General features: G+C 43.3%; 1 protein-coding gene and 1 long non-coding RNA gene across 3 annotated transcripts; one reads left to right on the forward strand and one right to left on the reverse strand.

Annotated features, from left to right (window-relative positions):
• Positions 1-133: 133 nt before the first annotated feature.
• usta (uronyl 2-sulfotransferase a) lies at positions 134-17,374 on the forward strand. 2 transcript variants are annotated; one of them, XM_085937492.1, is made up of 9 exons: positions 134-162; positions 515-1,059; positions 10,627-10,670; positions 12,275-12,430; positions 13,565-13,644; positions 13,719-13,872; positions 16,151-16,248; positions 16,325-16,482; positions 16,560-17,374. In XM_085937492.1, the coding sequence occupies exons 2-9, from the start codon at positions 819-821 to the stop codon at positions 16,850-16,852; spliced, it is 1,224 nt and encodes a 407-aa protein (XP_085793618.1). In that variant the 5' UTR covers positions 134-162; positions 515-818; the 3' UTR covers positions 16,853-17,374. The 2 variants fall into 2 exon arrangements, with proteins under 2 accessions (XP_085793618.1, XP_085793617.1); XM_085937491.1 differs by lacking the exon at positions 134-162 and having other exon boundaries at positions 230-1,059.
• LOC147042358 (uncharacterized) lies at positions 16,126-19,694 on the reverse strand. Its single transcript, XR_015068877.1, has 4 exons — positions 19,632-19,694; positions 17,748-17,798; positions 16,380-16,518; positions 16,126-16,263 (listed from the first exon to the last, which is right to left on the reverse strand). It is a non-coding gene; the product is annotated as an uncharacterized LOC147042358 (long non-coding RNA).
• Between the last annotated feature and the right edge of the window lie 67 nt (positions 19,695-19,761).

Below are 19,761 nucleotides of genomic sequence, written 5' to 3' on the forward strand. Positions count from 1 at the left end.
TAAAAAAACAACTTGCCCATAGCTATTTGTCTTTCACAACTATAATGGTAATAAAATGTTCTTGCCATAATCAGACCTTCTGATATGGTTTAAAAATGACTTTTTTTTTCCTGCAACCTGTGAATGACTTGGGTCTAAGCAAATGGAGCACACGTCCTTAAGGTAAGTAGCTTTACTTTTTCCATACTTAAAATGGAAATCCACAAATAATTCGATATTTAATTATTTCTGGAGGAAGTTGTAAAATAGATAAAAGTAGTTTTAAAGCAAGCTAAAAAACAAAAAAAAAGAATAAATTATTGAAAGAACTGAATCCGCCGGTGTTCTGCATTACAACTGATTTTCCCCACAGGGGACAATAAAGGTTTCAATCAATCAATCAATTGAACCGCGGAGTATCAAGATGAACCACCGGAGGGCGCTATTTCCTTGTTTATAGTGCAAAAGATGGAAATTAGAACTTTTTGACTGTTCGGTACTCCCTCCTCCTCTCTCTCTCTCTTTCCACATCCAGTAATCTGACACTCTTAAAAAAAAAAGGGGAAAAAAAGAGGGGGAGCCGGCCTAAGAGAAGAGTGGGAAGAAGGATGGACCCTTGAAGCAGCCTGCACAGAACGAGCCGGAGCGTGCACAGTGAGGCAAGCCGAACGAGGAGCCACCTCAAGCGGACTGGAGCGCAGGAGAGGAACCGGTGACGGGTGTTTTTTTTTTTTTTTTTCTTTTTTAATTTTTTTTTTTCCCCCCTCTCCTTTCCTCAAAGTACGACTTTCCGATGCTTCTCCAATGGGTGACTTTGCACGGTGCCTCGTGAGGAGCAGATGATGAAGAATTACAGCGGCAGTCCGCCTCACAGCAACAACCAGAGCCCCCAGTTAGCCCATTTCAGGGACCACCGTAACCACCACAAGTTGTGCTCTCTCGCCTCCATTCCTTGGCGCTTGCCCCTCCGAGCGTATGGATTCTGCATGGCGGTGCTCTTCGTCTTCTGCCTGTCGTCCCTCTTCTACCAGCTCAACGGAGGACCCCCCAGAGTCCTGCTGGACATTCGACAATACCTCGGTAAGCCCCCCTTTAAGGGTCTCCGCCGCTTGGCTTGCGCGCGTAAAGGCTGATTGCTCAAAATGCGTGCGTAAAAGTCTCACTTTTACTTTTTTACGTCAACAAGTTTTGAGTTTTACGCTTTTCTGAGGTTGCACTTTAAATTTGACAGTCGTGTGCTCACTTTAGGCAACTTTCACTTTTGCACTGTCACGCGCGCACAAGTTTGACTTTGGCACAATTTACATTTAGAAGCTTTCTACATTGTTCGGTCTCCAACGTAAGCTAAAACAAGAAAATAAATAAAAATAAATCTATAATAATAATAATAATAATAATAATAATAATAATAATAATAAATATTCTAGCGCACATGCATCTGTCTCTTTTACACAATTTTACTTGACGTTTCGTCATAGTCACATTTTACATTTTCTTTCTAAAACATTCACTTTTGTATGTGAAACTTTGACTTACTGTGTAACACAGACTTTTGCACTGGTGTGTGGGTACACGCACATCCATCATTTTTATATCTGCAGCTGTCAGTTTTACACCGTCAACTATAAGTGCGGTGTACAACCCCACTTGTTCACTATTTTTTTTCCCTTGGTGTGCCAAAATAATTTACGTGAATCCATATGACTGCAGTGTGTTATCAGTATCCAGTAAATGAAAATATGATTTAATGAGTGCTAAACATACATCACGTGTGACGGACAGGCCTTAGCAGTTTTAATTAGTGATTAGATGATTTATTGACCTTGTGCCGGCTCGTGTTCCTTTGGGCCGCAGCGTGCCAAGATGAAGGGGTCGGCCAATGTGAATGCGCGTGTGTGTGTAAGCGTCAGAGAATAGCGGCTTGCTTTCACCGGGGAGGGCAAGGAAGGCCCAACAGAGGCTTTTTTGTTCCGTCCAACGAGGGGAGGCCACGGTTTGAGGATGTCACTCAACGTGCAGTGGGAGAAAGGTAGCAGACTTCAGGGTGAAGGCGGATGCAGGGTTTGACTGTTGACCTCTTGGCTGTTGGTGGTACGAATGTCTGTCTTTTGTTCGAAATCCTTGTTACCTGAACATTTGAACCTCATACTCATGACTATTTTTGATGTTGTTGTTGTTGTTCATCCTCCAAACATGAATGGAATGAATGCCAAATAGCTCAAGTTCAGTTTAATCTGACCATAGCACTTTCTCCCAAGCCTTGTCTGAGTCATTTGTATGTTCACTGGAAAGGTTCAGACGGGCCCGTGCTTGTGCCGTCTTGAGCAAGCTGGCACTAAAATTTCAGTCACTTACAAAAAATGGCTAAATGTTAACACATAATGTGCATCTTGTGGCTTTTCCCCCCACACAACCCTACATACAGCCATTTCCTGCTAAAGGATATTAAAAAGTAAAATAAAAAAACAAGCTGTCAAAGTAAGTGACATTTTTAGTTGAGCAGACTTTAGCAAATATGTCATAAAGGATAGAAGGCTGCCATGGCACGGTCATACTCCAGACTCTGTTTTCCCCACATGGAGGCGACAGGTTCTGAGTTGGCGTCACATCCGGTCCAAATGCCAAAACAATCAGATGCCTCGTAAAATCCTTTCAGCGGTCGGGCTGGGTAAAACAAGTGTCCCCTCCCTTTTAGTCTGCTCTATTATCTCCAGTTGGCTCGTTTGTGGCTTTCAAAGGTCAATAAATGAGCGATGTTGCATTTTTAGCAAACAATTCAAAAACAACATTTGCCTTTCCCCAGTTGGGTAGACAAACATTTCTAATCTTGTGATTAGCGCTAGCATCCAGCTTCAACATTCCGGAGAAGCGGCTAGCTATCTTCCAGAAGCAACAATGATGCAATCAGATCTCCATTCCGTTTGCTTTCCCCTCACGGCAAAAGAGAGCGAATGCATATTGATGCTTCGAGTTAAAGACAAAGCCCCGATGCATTCATTAGCGCTTAATGGACTGTGACTGGAAATTGCGCACTAATTGAAGACGGGAAGGATTGATGGGCCTTGATGGAAAAGGCTTTTTCATAATTGTTTGATTGATTGAACGATTAGAAGTTGAAATGCAAAACCAAGGACGATTAACCCACTTCACTGTCTCTCGCATTTATGAAAGATCGTTAGCTAATGAACGGACTACCCAACAAAACATTCACCCCACCCCGAAATAAAATAATAGTCTGGTCCTGTCGCTTGGCCTACATCTGTCCAAACATTTTTTTAGAAAGCAGTGTTGCATTCAAAGGTTTCCCATCATAGCTGGCTGAGATGTGAAAGTGGTGGGTGGTTGGTCGGCCCACCGCGGGGTGGTACCATGACTGGATGTCTGCATGAAACGGATAGCCCATAATTTAGAAGATCAGAGCCACGGATAACTCGTTTTCTTGTGAGAAAATTGCGCCTTTGCTTACAACATGTAAATTGAGTGTACGCCTTCACGGCCTACTCCGACCTTTCATGTGCATCCAGCTCGCTTTCAATTAGAAACACGATAATTGCAGCTCCTTCTCGCATGTTAGTTCCACTTTTCTGTGTTTGCCTTTTCAACATTCTTCCCGTTTATGGCCGTGCAGGAGCGACAACATGTCGCCCTTTCCGTTCTTTCCGTTTGTTTTTTGTGGATCAAACATCTGAAGGCATTCATTACTGCCTTAATTGCGTTCTCACAGTGCAGGGTGGCGAACGCTCCAAGCGTGTTACACGGTGGTCACTCACAGCGCGCATACCTTGTTGTCGTTCCGTCTCTATTTCGGCCGAGTTTGCTGCAAAGAAATAAGTAGTGGTTTTGAAAATAGCGGCCTTAAATATACAGATGGAACCGCCGTGCCCCGCCCGTGTTGGTAAAACCGCAAGGCGCTAGCTTTTAAGTTTTTATATAGCATACATACACTGTGAGTTCAGATGAGTTGAACTGGACCAACGTATCTTAGGGCAGAGAATTTAAAACACAAAAGATGTCAATCAAATCATTGGAATGTTGCCGCAAACATCAATTCTTTGCTTACAAACTTGGGTGGCTAGCATAACATTTTCTCTCAGCATCACTTTGAATTGATTTAAATGTCCTGACACCAGTGGCAGAGGATCCAAATCATTACGTTTATTTGTTGACCAAAAGCAGTCCAGCTAGCATCCTAAGCTAGCATCCTACGGTCGTCATTTCAAATGTATTTTTTAAGTAGACAACGGAAATAAAGGCACATCTTAGATTGATAGCAGGCCAAGCGAATGCTCGTCACCTTGTTCTTGAGAATAACGAGGCAATCGTGACTCATATTGTCCATCGCTGGAGCATTTCGCCGGCTTACAGTCATTGGTGTGAAAGTGCAGGGGACGAATTGTTATGAGAGAAGGCAGCGAGGAGCATTTTTGAACTCCTCCGAAGGAATGTGGACGTCCCCCGTGGAAAGCAAAGCTCGCACCTCCGTCTCAAAATGCTTCCTCTCTCTTCTTCTCAAACCGAGCTTTGTGTTCGGCGTAAAATATGTCCCTGACACGTCGTTACCTCTTCCATGTAAGGGCGAGTGCTAAAATCCTCATCCGGCCATCACTTGTCACACTTCGGAACTCTTCGGGACGGTGATGGGTTTTCCCTTCCCTCGCCGTCCTTCTGTTTGGCGCTCACAAGCGTGCTGGTCTTTCTTGTTTTTCTCCTTTGCTTGGAGAAAACTACAATTTCCAGATGTTCAGTGGAGACGTTTTTGAAGGCCATTCCAAAGTTAACAAACCCGATGGCTTCCAGGAGCAACCTTTTTGTAAACAAGGAGTCAAGGGTCATCCTAGGACACGTTCAGCTTTTTAAAGTCAGGCCTCGCGTCACTTCTCTGGCTCGGCTTGACGGTTCTGGAGTGTTTCCGTCAGTCTGGGCCAGAACAACCTGGCAGCCCCTCGCTCCACTCGTTTGGACCTTGGCTGTGTGGTGAAGAGCCATCTGTCACTCCTTCCACTCCGCTTCTATCGTTGATCCGCTCGATCCGCAGAATAATCACGTCAATCATTTCCTAGATGAAAAGCTCACGGGTCGCTCTCCAACGCTGCAAGTCTTCAACACACTTTTGAGTAGTTGGAACAAACAGAAGCACGGCCCACCGGGCTGTCGTTACCTACATAATTGAACGCCCATCTCGGTTTTACACGTGGAAGAAATTCCACTTAGCTTGAATGCCTTTGAGTGAGTCGTCGTACTTTGTAGTCATCACCCTCCATTGAGTTTCTCCCCGAGCTGCTTTTTTGGCCGAAGCGCTCCCAGCGGGCGCAGTTAAATAAAAGCTTTGTCGGATCACTCCGAACGGGGCCCCGGTGGGTTATTATCACCGCAAATATTCCGCGGCTTTCCAGACTTTTCCAAAAGCGCAGGAAAGCCGCAAGCCGCGCGAGCGTCGAGACTATATCAAAAGTCGTGCGAGGTAAAAGGCCATCTCGGGTGTCATGGCGGGTTGCCATTGTTATTGTTGCTTCTGATCATCACCATCAGAGATGGTGGCAGATTTTCACTTAGAGCAGGTCTGCGTCAAATCATTTTGAAACAGGGCTAGTATGTGTTAGCGCTACATTAGCATGAATCCACTGCCGGGACTCGCACGCGAGTCGACTTGCAGCACAGTGTGTCCGTGTCCACGCGTGACGCTCGCCATCCAACCCTGCCCTAACACTTTGCACCTTGGGCCGTGACCCCGAACAGAGCCCAGTTGAGTTCTGCAAGCGCTTTTAACGCGTCACTGAGTGTAGCTTCCTCATGACCCTCCACAGACTCATATTTCTTGCCTCGTACATGCGGTCTGGCACGGCGTCCTCAAATTAGGCTTAGCAAAACGTCTGAATTACTGAAAGATTGAGTGAGAACGGCGGCTGGTGTGAAAACGTAGGCTCCGAAAAAGAAGCGTTTGTTTTTTTTAGGCTGGAAAATGAAGTGAGAAGGATTGATTTTTCAAGACCGCTTTGTCATTTCACGCTTCGTAATTAGTGTGCGAAGCGGCACAGATGTCTGGCTCGGCGTGTTGTCGGTTGGTTGTTTTTCTTCTTTTATTCCTTTTTTTTGTCCTTTCTGAGCTTCATTCTTTGAATAATATGAATGAATATTGTTATAAAAACAAAGATGGCGTCCTTGTTTGTCGACAGCCACCTGCGTCTTTTCTTTAGATGGATGTTTGAAACCGCGGCGTTCAATTTGACCATCCGCAAACCGTCGACTATAAATACGACTTTGTTGTTCTTGGAAGTCAGAGGGGCCATCTGTTGTTTTGTTTTGGGGATGTTGCTTTTTTGTGCTCTCGGATGATTCGGCCATACTTTTCCCCGTCCATCTTCGATGGGGACCGTTTCGGCCTTGACTCGTTAGCGCTCTGACCCCCCCCCCCCTCCTTACTGACATGTGCTTCACATATGGCACATTCACTTTATTTGGCATCTGATGTCCTAGCGAGGCGGGAAAATGCAAACGTGGACCTCTTTCCGATGATGTCATGGGTGTTACGAGGTGCTTCTGCTCAAAACGCACACACGTGTTCGCCGGTACATCCCGCGGGCTCCTGTTTTCTGTCCTTGATATGCTCCGACAGTCCAAAATTCACTCGATCATCTTTTGTCCTGAAGCAAAGCCAAAACGAGGGCATGGTTTCGGTTGAACCTTTCCATCAAACAAGAATTTCTACAGCGGATAAAGCCAGGCCTGCGCCACCACACGCCATGTAATTTAGCGGAGGGCTGACACACGTGCACCAAGACATGTTTTTTTTGTTTTGCTTAGTGATGCCAATTTTTTTTTTTATACCAGAAATTACAGACAATCTTGAAGTAGTGAATTTATAGCAAAGGCATGCAGATGAGTTGGCTACTGCGTAGTCCCTTTTTTTTTTTCTTTAATCTTACGATACAGTACATCTGTCTATTTAGCACCCAGACATCTTATAAGATCAACAACGTGACTTTATTATGCTGTTCTCCTACAACTTTGATTTATCCTACCTCGCAAAAGCCAACGAATTAGACTAGTGCATGCTCCATTCCGTAGCACTACTACGACCTTCCCACCCCCCACCCCCCTTGCAAGATGCAATGCCGTCATCGCATTCCATGATTGCAATGTGTCTGTCGCATTGCTCCTTTATCCTCTGCCATTTTCATCATCTGGCCGTGCATATTTTTCCCCCTTTGTCTTACCCTTTTTTCCCCTTTGTCTTTTCCATCCTTGTGGCTGCAGGCATAAAAATACAAGATTTGCTTAGACATCAGTAGAACTCATTTGCTAACCAAAACAGCAGCACCACAGAGAGGTGGGGGGTCTCAAGTGAAACGTAGGTTATGTCAGCTTGTCAGTGTTAATTTGACACAATTGTGTACCAATAACAGCAAAATCAGAGAGACAATAATATAATTTTGAAGTGGTGTCTTGAGTTAAGCTTTTTATTGTATTCGCCTTTGTGTTTGCTCATGTAGCCTACATGCTTAGTAGGGATTGAAGCCACGGCTTAATGTGATTTAAGACCGTCACTAATTTTTACTGCTACTTCAAGTGACATTTCAAATGCAAATGAATAGAGAGGATGTCTTATTTAGTGCTCTAACTCAATGTGTGTGTGTGTGTGTGTCTCTTGTTCAAGTGGAATCATTGAGTGTTTCTTTTCCCCGCGAGGAATGTCAAGCCACCGAGGAAGCTGCCAGCAATTAATCTTGCGCTGACGTCAGCTCCCAAATCCATTTTGATAATTTTTTCCTCCTTTTTTTCTCGTGGGTCTCGGACTTGTGTCGCACGACCTACCAAGGAGGGATTCGACCCCCCCCCAACAGAGCCAAGAGTCTAAAAATGGCCCTCAACTTTTGTTTGTTTTGCATATCGAGAGTTGCTTGTGACACAGCAGCAAAACCACTTCATCTGGTAAACAACTTCTTCCAAGAAACTAATTAACTAGTGAGGAACGGGATGAAACTTTCTTTTTGTTAGATCTTGGTATAATGGCACAACACAGTGTGTGTAGCAGGTTTTGGGCTCAATCATTGTGTGCTTCCCTCACACCTCACTTGCTTTTATCCTCTCTGCATGACTTGGCTAGCGCTTTGAATTCGGAGGAATCAAATCGACTGAGCGAAAACGATTTTTTCCCCACCGTTGCTCCGAATGCAAATGGAACGTTTACGAGAGTCGGTTGTTAGCCGTCCGTAGGCGTGAATGGTTGTCTGCCTGTGACTCAACCCAGAAATCACGTTGATGTTGATGAACAGGATAGTCAGGCCTTGAGGGTCTCCATTCCACAAACAAAATGTATTTTTAAATTACCATTTGATTTTCCAGCTCTGCTCGGTGGTTCCGTCCATGTCCCCAACCTAAATTTTGGTGGTCCGAGTTCTGCATTGCGGTCTGGAGCACCTGCAAAAACAAAGCGACGGCGCGGCATGTTTTATTTATATCGGACTTTAATTTCCCTTGACATGACTAGCCAAGACCGTGACCCTTCTATAATTAGGGAGGTAGTGGAGCTTTGGGGCCGCTCCTCCGACGCACCTAATCAAAGGGCGGGGTGGTGACACGTACATATGTACGCGCCTGTATATAAGTACTGTGTTTGCACATGGTGTCAATTGTGGCCTAAATGTTTAGTAAAAGCATATGTCCGTGTTTCTAAGTTTACCACACCTAAGTGCACAAAGATTGGTTGGAAGATTTTTTTTTTTCTAAGTGAAATTAGTTGAAAATAAATGTACTCATCTTATTATGGTAATTGTTTTTAAATGAGCATACGAATTAGTTCATGGTTGGCTAGCTTTTTGCTTTATGACTCTGGTCAGTTTGAATATTTCAGCTTATTTTGACTCACTTGCAGCTGGCCTTGGACTTTTTGGCTCCTGATTTGATCAGGGATATCTAATTTATTCTTTTTTTTTGCTGACTTTTAAACCCACTGCCGTTGTTATGAATGCTTACTTTTTTTGCTGTCCTTGGCGTAGTAATGTGTAAACCTAGCATGCTGTGCTAGTGTGTTTATTTTGAGTTTGGTTAAGTTGTCTCCTTTAATACTTTAATACTTGCTTTCACTAAATTCTATACTTTGATGATTGTTGGTTCTTGGTTGGTGGCTGTACTCTGGGACATCATTGGAGCATGAAGCTATCATTTCCTTTCTAAAAATAGTTCTTAAAAATCAGAAAAAGATCTCGCTAACTGTCTAAACGGGCAGTGCAGACAGCAGCGTGTGGTGAAAGATGAGAAGGTCTGATCTTGACACTCGCTGAAGAACCTGTAATCTGCTTTTACATAAGCGGAACATTCCAGGCCAGCAGTCTGGTGACATTCCGAGTCCCCTTTGGCTTCATCATCTAGCGGTACTGCGCCTTCCTCAGTGGCCTCGCCTACTCTCGTTGACGTTTACAATTCTCGAGCGTAGCGTCTCATTCTGGGTTGTGATTGACTGTTTCCGCACTACGATTGGGAATGAAACATTCTTGAGGAAAATATAGTTATTGGAGACTGCGGAGACTTTTTTTTGATGAGCTGTAGTGGTTTTGCGGCCATATTGAGAGAGATACTAATTGGGGCCGCGTAGCTGCAGGCCAGAAGCAAAGCCATAAATCTTGTGACCCAATAATCCAATTAGGCATTTAGCTACATGCCGAAGCGCTGCCGCATTCCACTTAGCTGGGCCATCAGTCACTTTCTGACTTACTCCCACACACATGAAAACAGGTTTATGTTTGACGTGTTTCTCCTCGTTAAAAAGATACAAAGAGGCTGACTCTGTCTTCATTAGTTGCGGGCTGGAATTTTAATCAGCAGGCTGCGTTATTATCACGGATGATAACCCAGCGGGGGGAACAATCGTGTTAACGCCATCAGGCCTTGTCGCAGCATTTCGCGGAAGTTCGAAGACCTTTGGTGAACTCGGGATTTTTCAATTCTTCCCCCCGCGGGGTCAAAGCCAGGTGGAAGCAGATGACTGAGTACTCTAGTCATCTTCATTTCATTTAAGAAGAGGCCAAGTTTGAACTGTTTTTTTAATGTATTTATTTATTTATTTATTTATTTATTTATTTATTTATTTATTTATGTATGTGTAGCTTTTTGTATTTATTTATTTGTTTATTTAATAATAGCATATACCACAGGTCACTTGCATTAAGAGCCAAATGGGGAAACCTTGGCCGTGCGTGTTTATTTGTATCTCATTTCAGAAGTGCAATATTGTTGTCTTATGTAATATTTCCTCTCCTCGTAGCTTTTATTCTCTTCCCAATTTGTCTCCCTCGCTACTTGGCTCCCTCATTGCGGGGCCGCAGCACCTGGATGTCAGGGAAGAGGGGAAAAAAAAAAAAACTGTGTTGTTTGTGGCCGCAAGAAAAGGCAACGCCTCCTTTCAGAAGCGGCCATGAAAAAGCCTTGAATGAGCTCAATTGTTCCCACATTGAGCATCTTTGTGCTGGTTAACTGTACATGTTGCTCCCATTGGGAAGATAGAATGAAATGCAGTGTAGCTGTCCAATAAAAAGCTTTTTCTAACATTCATAAAAACATGTTGCTATGCATGTTTTCATTGGACAGTGAAAGAAAAACTAGCATTGTTGCTTACTAGAATTGATGGAGTCTACTTCTGTTCTTTTGCAGGGTCGTCTACGTACGAGGATGACCACGGACCTCCTGCTCCAAGAGTAAGTCCCCCCCCCCCCCCTTCCCTAATTGAAACAAAATCATGTCTCGTTAGACAGTTTCAAATTCAAAACAACAATTTCCCGACTGAATATTTCTGATGCTGTGATTGTTCGGCAATGTTTTTGCACAACCCGAGAAAGTGCAAGTCAGTATTCTGCCGCACATTTCCAGGAAGCTGATTGAGAAACTAAAAAAAACCAAGGTATTACGTAACGTGACTGTTTTCCACCCTGCCTGGAGCTCTGACACACACGCTCGCCATTTCCTCAACTTGAACTCTTCTCAGCACCTTTTGACCCACTTTCAGATATGAACTTGGCTCATCTCCCGATTTTTGCTGTGATTAGCTTATCCAACATCTGACACACTACTGCACTAACTTAATAAGAGTATCATATTTTTATATTTTGCTCTTTTTTTCACCGCCAGAAATGACTGGATATTTATTTTAAATGATGCCATGTGATGGCCCTCTTGAAATTCTTGCTACCGATTTTGAACTGCCTGTTCCAGACAAACGGACAAAGTCAGAAAAGACCAAACTTGATCTCGACCAGACTATAGACTATATATTTTTTTTTATAGCATCTACTTTAGTCATATTTTCAAACACGTGTACAAACCAAAGGTGGGGCGCATTCTTGTCATGCCAGTTTATGTGTAAAGATGTTATTCCGAGCATTGTGCGGTTTTTCCAAAGACTCTCATTTTTGCATGGAGCTTCAAACTGTCATGTGAAAGTTATAATCTTTGGCCACATTTACTCGAATCCCCTACACATTGTCACGCACAGATTGCAATGCAAAGAAAAAAAATCTGTCATTTGGGCCGGGCGTTGACAAAATACCTTGGAGGGGTGGATGAAGCATCCGCCGCTAACTGTCTGGAAGTTGATGATGATAAATATGGAAAGAAGAAAAATGTCTTTACTTTGTCGCAACAAGTTGTAACGCTTGTCAAAATGTGCTCGAACTCGTCCAAGTGGTTTTGCCAGTCTAAACGACCAACAAGAATTCTGGCTCGCCTCGCTGTTGCTTTCGCGGGCTTCTCACCTTCCGTTCGTAGTTCTGAGACCAATATTTTATCTGTGATTGGTGGAAAAAGTCAGAATTGGTTCTGAATGGGCTGACACATGGACACCCCCCACCTCCCCCATCCCTCCCTTAGGATAACATTATTACAATTCCAGACTGGGAATGTTAACAAAAATTCATCACTCCCTGGATTTTCTTCCCATCAGGAAAAGGAGATAAAGGGGAACATGTTTTTAAGTGCTGCACCCAAACTTTTTTGTAGATACTTATCAAGTCTTTTTCTTGAATGGAATTGTTTATCTCTTCCTAATCCTTGACTCACTTCCTGTCAAACTTTGTTACTCTCACTGTTACATTTGCTTTAACGGGGAGGATCATTGACCGAAATGTGTATTGTTTTTTTCAAAATATTTTTGTGCTTGGCTGACACTTGTCTTCAATTATTTTCATTTTGTTGTCATGTTGTTGACTCACTGAGTCATGCCGTCTTAACTAGCGCGTTATGATCTGCGTCACTAACGTCACTATTGATTTATCTATTGATTGATTGATTTAATTTGTGTTCCCAGGTGCTCCCGTTCCCGAGTCAGGTGGTGTACAACCGGGTGGGAAAATGCGGCAGCCGCACAGTCGTCATCCTGCTGCGTTTACTGGCCGAGAAGCACGGCTTCAACTTGATCTCCTCCGACATTCACAATAAAACGCGGCTCACCAAACACGAGCAGGTGAATCATCGTGGTCATTTTCCAAGCTATTTATTGCTGGCTTTTACGCAAAATTCCATTTTACAAACCTAGATTTTTTTCTTAGCATTCACCGTACGACTAAATTGAGTTACTGAACGAATCAAACCGCCTGACTCATGCCGTATGAAAACCAAATGCAACCTTTCTGCGGCATAAGACCCCCCCCCACCCTTTCCCTTTCGTGAGTCCTGCGAGGACGCCACGGGGCGCAGGAAGAACGGAGGGGCGGGGGGTCGCAGGTATGCTTGGAATCTCTCCGCATTTTCCCTCTAGCGGCCCAGCTCTGTGAATGAGAGGCAGTCTGGCCAGACGGCCTTTCGGGTTAGGTCAGAAAACACACAAACACGCACACTCGCTGCCAAATGTGCTTAGGGTCTACACATACACCAGGGAAAGCAGTTTGGCACTTTACTGGGGGGGGGGGGGGTCAGGGGTTAACATTGGGCTAATTGGTCACTATGGAGTTGATACAGACGGGATTTCAGGATTCTATACTGGCTTTAGTTTTTAATAAATGCGAGACACGATTCCCCAAAGCGGAGCAAGTGGAAATGTACTGAGCGGGAGTTTGCTGACTGAGGCCCAAGATTAAGAGCCTTGTGTACATAAACAAATATACATATTGCCGCCGCTATGACATAACTGCCGGTTTATAAGAGCCACGCATTCAAACGGCCGGGGGGGCAGATAAACGCCGCCCTTCATTGAAAGGCTCCCCAGTAAGAAGAACCATTCAGGTGGGAAAGACGGAATATTAGCTTTTTGAGCCAATGTGACCGCCATAAAAGACGGAATTGGCTGCATTTGGGGGGGAAAAAACATTTCAACTAATGAGCAATCATTCTTGGGTATGTAGCTAAAAGTAGTGACTAGCTAGGTGAGGAACGACTCGTTCTCAGAGGAGGAGATAACTGAAAGATGTACGCCAAATGTCTTTTGTGAAGAATGTGTCGGATTGCATAACCTCTACTTGGCGTTTGCGAGGCCTATGACATCACTGTCATATTTCACGTTTGCTTTGGCTGCCGCCAGCGCGTGCTCCGTGCAGACCTTGAAAGCCTTCAGGAGGTTCTTTCATTCATTCGAAAGCTCATGTTTTCTTTTTATCTTCAGGTGGATCTTATGAAGAACATCAGTAATATCCCTCAGCCGTTCCTCTACACACGTCACGTTCACTTCCTCAACTTCAGCAGGTGAATCAACACAGTTGCGCTGGCTTGTTGTTCTTAGCCGCCCCTACTCAACTCCAACTCGTTTTTTTTGTCAGGTTCAAGATCGAGGAGCCCGTCTACATCAATATCATCCGCGACCCCATCAACCGCTTCCTGTCCAACTACTTCTTCCGTCGCTTCGGCGACTGGAGGGGCGAGCAGAATCACCTCATTCGCACTCCGCAGATGACAGATGATGAGAGATATCTGGTAAGACTGCAGATTTGTGCCTCGTGGATGTTCTTGCTAATGTTCAACATATTGCTATTCTCTTTTTTTTCGGATCTTCCAGTCACGTAACAACCGACATGTACATCTGACGATTGTCACGTTAGCGGCCGCTTCCTGCATGCAAATCAAAGCGGGACCTGTTTTAGTTTGAAGCAGTCAACCCAATAATTAAATCCACTTTGATTTCGATTACAGACCCGATTTGAGTTTGACCACATTACAGACGACATGTGCCTCACAGACCTGTTCAGAAGATTTTTTTTTTTTTTTCAGCAGTATGAAATTAAAGCATAGACATCTCATAATAATTTTGTCACATAGATTAGAACGCTATATGGTTTGCAAATTTTTTTTTTTTTTTTCAACGTCCGCTTCTTGCAAATAACCCAGCACATGAAGCGTCCTTGAAATGTCGAATCCACACCACAGGCAGCACACCAGAGGTGTTAGCGTAAACGGCTGTCAGCTGCCTCGACCCGGCCCACGCGGTCCCGAGACATTCCTGCGGTCACCGTGCATTTTCCCCGCCATGTGCACAACATTTGGATGCATATTGTGCACACGCCTAGTTTGGACCTGCCACAAAAGCATGTAAACACACCATCTCAAAACAAAACCGCTTATTTGTTTCTCACCAACCAAAAGGGGATTTTGGTGACGGTCGCCGTCGGGGTGCAGTAAGACCCCAAGGTGACTTGATTAGCTCATGATCCCAATCCGGAAGTTTGGTAGTCATCCAAATTAGGTTTGTTTTACTTTGGCTCAGCTCTGCACTTTTGTGTTGTGTGTTTATGTCATCAGTATACAGTGAACGCCCGTTTAAAGCCAGGATATCTTTCAGACCCACCCGCTATATAAAAATAATCACACCAAAATTTATTACAAAACATTGTATTGGATTGCCAAAAAAAAGAAACTATCCAAAGTCAAATCGTAATATAATAAAACACGGAGAAATGATCCTCACAAATAAGCCAATCCAAGAAAAGACATTTACATCGTTGCTTGTTTTCCTTGAAGTGCACTGAGAGTCAGTTTGACAGATTAGCGGCTGTTTTGCTCCATTTTGAAAGACTTTTTTCAGTAGGCCTAATCCACACAGAGAATGGTGACAATGAGCTCGAGTGTGCACGCTGGCGCTCTCCCCTAAATACTAATGACTTGTCGGAAGAAGGTTGTGTTGTGTTTGCGCGTGAGTGCGCGTACGACGGACGTGCGCAGATGTATATCAATGAGCCTTGAAAAAAAAACAAGAGAAATACAACAATAAATATTATGATTATTATTAACATATTTACCCTTCCCTGTGAGAAGAGAGGGGAGGGAGGAAGACAAAAAAAAAACACACTGTACAAACACAGATGCTTTTTTGCTCTGGTGATTAATGTGCGTTTTTTTTTTTTTTTAAATATTCTATTCACCCAAATATATATTTTTTAAATTGTTAAATCTTTCCTCGTGGTTATCATACTAATCTGAAACCTGTTTAAAAGAGAAAAGAGAGACTAGTATTTTAATGTTAAATATTTCCCTCCTTGCCTTTCTCTTTGGGGGCTCGAGGGAGTTATATATAATCCTGGCAGAATCCAACTGGCACATCTATTTGACAGTAGCGATCCTTCCTCTTTCTCAGGAATTACCTCGACCCAGTAGAGACCCCAAACACCTGAAAGGGATTTCAGTCCTTTAAAAAAAAAAAAAAAAGAATCATAATGGGGAACATTTAGCCTCATGTTGGTTCCCCTCGCCAAGGTTGAGGCCCGCCTGGCTGCTGGTAATCTGGGTGATGGACTATGTCGGCCTTGGCGTTGGCATTGACGAATGGCTCCGTTTAATTCAGGCATCGCCTGCTCATCGGGGCATAAATCTTTTTATTCATCATATTTTCAATTTATTTTCACTTTTCCGATCACGTCGGCTTTTCGGCACAACAGGACCCCGTACACACACACTCACCGTTATATGGTCATATTTTTAATGTTGCATAAAACCGTTGCTTTAGGTCCCTGTGATTAAGAAGGTCCCTCAACTGAAGTCATTGAATAGTAAAATTGCTCCTTAAGTCATTGCTGAGTGCAGCTAGAGTGAAATTCCATGAATGGTTCTTATAGCAGGAATTGGTGCATGGCTCCCTCTAGTGGGGAAAATGAGTCAATACAGCTAAGGAGGAGCGCCACATCGCACACCAACTTAGGTTCTCATCCGACAGCAACAATACACAAAATTGAACACAGGATTTTTATTATATTTCTTTCAGGACATAAACGTGTGCATTCTGGAGAATTACCCAGAGTGCTCCAATCCCAGAGTCTTCTACATCATCCCGTATTTTTGCGGGCAGCACCCGAAATGCAGGTATGTGCTGCAGACCTGTCAATGGCATCTTGTCAGGCACCTCTATTATCTCATATTATGTTTTTTTGTATGTCAGAGAGCCAGGCCCGTGGGCTCTGGAGCGGGCCAAACAGAATGTACTGGAGAATTACCTGCTGGTGGGTATCTTGGAGGAGCTTGAAGACGTGCTGCTCCTGTTGGAGAGGCTGCTGCCGCACTATTTTACCGGAGTGATCAACATCTACAAAAGCCCTGGTAGGTCCTCCTCGGTACAGTGCTCGCCTCATGTTTCTTTAAGTATATGTCACAACAAAAAGTGTGTTTGTATGTAGACCACAGGAAGATGGGCAACATGACGGGCACGGTACGTAAGCACACGCCCACCCTGGAGGCGCTGCAGGTGCTCTACCACCGCATGCGCTACGAGTACGAATTCTACAACTTCATCCGGGACCAGTTCCACCTGACCAAGAAGAAAATCGGCCTCAAAACGGACGCCCACCCGCCGGCCTACACGCCCGACTTTCTCCGGGAGCTAGACCTCCGGACCCCCGAGCCCCTGGACGAGGACGAAGAGCTGGACACGGATATGGAGGACGCAAACAACTGGCTCATCCATCAATAAAAACGTTTGCTTTTGACAGCAGTTGCACGCTCGCTCCCTCCCTCCACGGAGACGGGGGCCCTGAAGGCGATGACAGTTATAAAGTTGTGGTGCAGACTTGCGGACGGGCTCAGCGCTGGGGACGACTCGGATGAAGGTTATTTAAAGGTTGACTGAAGATCACGAGGACTAACGCTTAACTCGGTTCTACATGAAGCAAGGCTTTCCTTCTTTGTGCTTGTTTTGCCACGTCGTTCTTCAGCGGTAAGTGCTGCATTCTCCAGGAGAGATGAAGCATCGGGCTGTGGCGACGTGGACTGCACAAGAATAGCCGTAAAAGATAACAAAGGTACATCATGGTAAGAGTTGATGTCTGTGTATGTATTAGGAAAAAAAAAAAACAAAGCTGAGAAGCCAAACATGAAGAGTGCCAAAATTGTTTTACGCTACTCACATATCGAAACAGGAAGCTGTATCCAATTGCGTTTCCACCGAGCGACACGGTTTGATTCAGTTTCGTGCGGTACGTTGTTTTTTTTTTTTTCCAAACAGTTGTGCTACAAAACCTGAAGCAGATTCAGTTGAATCCGAACTGTACCGCTTGGTAGAAACGTAACTATGATAGATTTGTGCGTTTTTTAAAAAGATGTTATCTTTGTTAGGAAAGGTATAAATGAGGGTTAAAGCGTATGCACTCCATTATGAATTCAAAGAATTCCAGCAAAGTGCGCAAGTATGACTGAGTTTGACTGAAGTAGCTTGGCAGAGATTTAGTTTGCTTTCACTTTGTTGGGACTTGAAGTTGGCCAGAGTTATTTGTTACAAATAATTGATTTTCCCGTGCAAAGTTGAAAAATATCGATACAAAAAATTCCTGAGTAAAACAAAATCAAAAACTTTGAAGTTTTGAGGGTACCTGCTGCAAAATACGTTTTGCTTTGAAGTCCTTATTTTGTTACGGGAGGAGCTGTGATTGTACAAGAAAAGATGTCATGAGATAACAGGCAATTGCATATGGAAAATCTGATATTTATATTTTTTTTAAGAAAATAAAATCTCTTATAGAACATGTTAAATTTAAAATTGTTTTACCCCTCCCACACATTTAAACTTGTCAAAACACACTTTTTTAAGTATTCCTTAGCGCCTTTCTTGCTGTCAAGAAATGGGAGACTATATTGTATAATATCACTTTGGAGAAACAAAAACAAGACTCGCTCAGTGCTCCAAATAAGAGGTCAAGCCTGCTTGCTTCAAGCTCCCGGTTGAAGTTTAATACAGTGTGTTAGCTCAATATAATGCAAAATGCTATATAGACAGGCTAACAGACATTAGCATCAAGGATACGGTAAATGTAAACAACTATTACATACACAAATAGTGAATACAACAATACTCACAGTCTTATAATCTCTTTAAACTGTGGGAACGACTAAAAGTTGGAACTAACACAGAATTGTTTGTATATCTGAAATGTTCTTAAGTAGGGCAGTGCCTGTATACTGTAAAAAAAGAAAAAAGAAAAGAAAAAACATCGCTTTAAAACCATCAGGATATATAGTGACTTCCAGCAGCAGCTAAACAAAATATTGCTTCACATTTACAATAACCTTGAATAATAACTGCGCTCGGTCGGTCCTATTCTAAAGTTGTCCTGCTTTGTGTACACCTTTCTTTTAATTTATTGTTATTTTCTATTCATTTCTATGCATTCTGCATCCATTTCTCAGGAAGGAAAGACAAAACTGTTGTAATAATAATTGTATAATTTCCAAAATGGCGGCTATGGAATTTTTTTTAGCCTTTCATGGGAAGCCTTTGGATGAGTTGGTGTTAAAATAAAATAAAAAGGCAACATTTTACACTCTTCCAAAATAAACCCTCCTCAGAATAAAATAACTTGTGTGCTTTTTCCTTTGTTATGTTTTTTTGTGTGTGTTTGGGATCTCATCACAAACGTTTGAGTGACAGTGAAGAGACCAAATAGATGTAATTTAATGTACTGATGCTGCTGTTTACATGTAAAGATTTGTCATACTACATATTTCTTTTCCATAGTTTTGGTGACTCAACACTCCATTCGAAGAGGTTGTTTATGTAATACCATTTGTAGGCAGAAGAGGGCAGCAGAGCAGCAAAACACGACAGGAATCGTTTTTAAACTTTTCACCATCTAAATAAAGATTTGGCGCTCCAAGTGCAACATGCATTAAGCTACATTTGGATTTTTATTTTTATTTTCCAACAGTACACAAATAGTAGTATTAATAAGTGATTATATACTATTAGCGTAACAAACAAAGACGTACGCGGAAGTATCTGGACGTACCTACGAGCGGCGCGTGCGCTCATTGGCCCGTGACTATGCTATTTTCCGCCTCTTGGGCTGTCCTATCCCGTGACAAGAAGCCAAAGCAGAGAAGTAGTGATGTGCATTCCAGTTCTTTTAAGTGAATAGAATCTTTAGAATGACCAGACGTCCTTTATGTACTATACACTAGCTAATAAAAAAAGCGAATATCCCCGGCAAAATGGCAGAATGGTTTGTAACGTTACCTGGTGACCGGAAGAACATGGTTCGAGCCCCACACGAAGCAGACATTGAACTAAAGTTTACATAGTGTAAGACTGCGGTTCATGCTTTATGAAGCGGTTCATGTAAAGACGCCAAGCTACCGCAAGATGGCAGTGCTCCCATTCACTCCTATGTAACCCAGCATAAAATGAACATGTCCATTTTTCCGACCAGACGTCCTCTATGTACAATACACTACCTAATATGGAAATGGAAATCACTTACTGACTCGTTCACTCACAGATCCGCTCAGTTGATGAACGGGAAACGCAATTTACCACTCGTTTGTGAACCGGAAGTTACGTCATTTTCTTCTTCGTTTTGTTTTACGGCGTGGTGGCACTAGCTTCAATGT

This window comes from Syngnathus leptorhynchus, chromosome 18 (assembly GCF_054491065.1).
Source record: "Syngnathus leptorhynchus isolate UIUO chromosome 18, UIUO_Slep, whole genome shotgun sequence".
Taxonomy (NCBI): Eukaryota; Metazoa; Chordata; class Actinopteri; order Syngnathiformes; family Syngnathidae; genus Syngnathus; species Syngnathus leptorhynchus.

Coding starts and splice junctions, on each gene's coding strand:
- usta (XM_085937492.1), top strand. CDS start 819: ATGATGAAGAATTACAGCGGCAGTCCGCCTCACAGCAACAACCAGAGC. Junction 10,671..12,274: donor ACGGACCTCCTGCTCCAAGA/GTAAGTCCCCCC, acceptor TTGTGTTCCCAG/GTGCTCCCGTTCCCGAGTCA. Junction 13,873..16,150: donor CAGATGATGAGAGATATCTG/GTAAGACTGCAG, acceptor TATTTCTTTCAG/GACATAAACGTGTGCATTCT.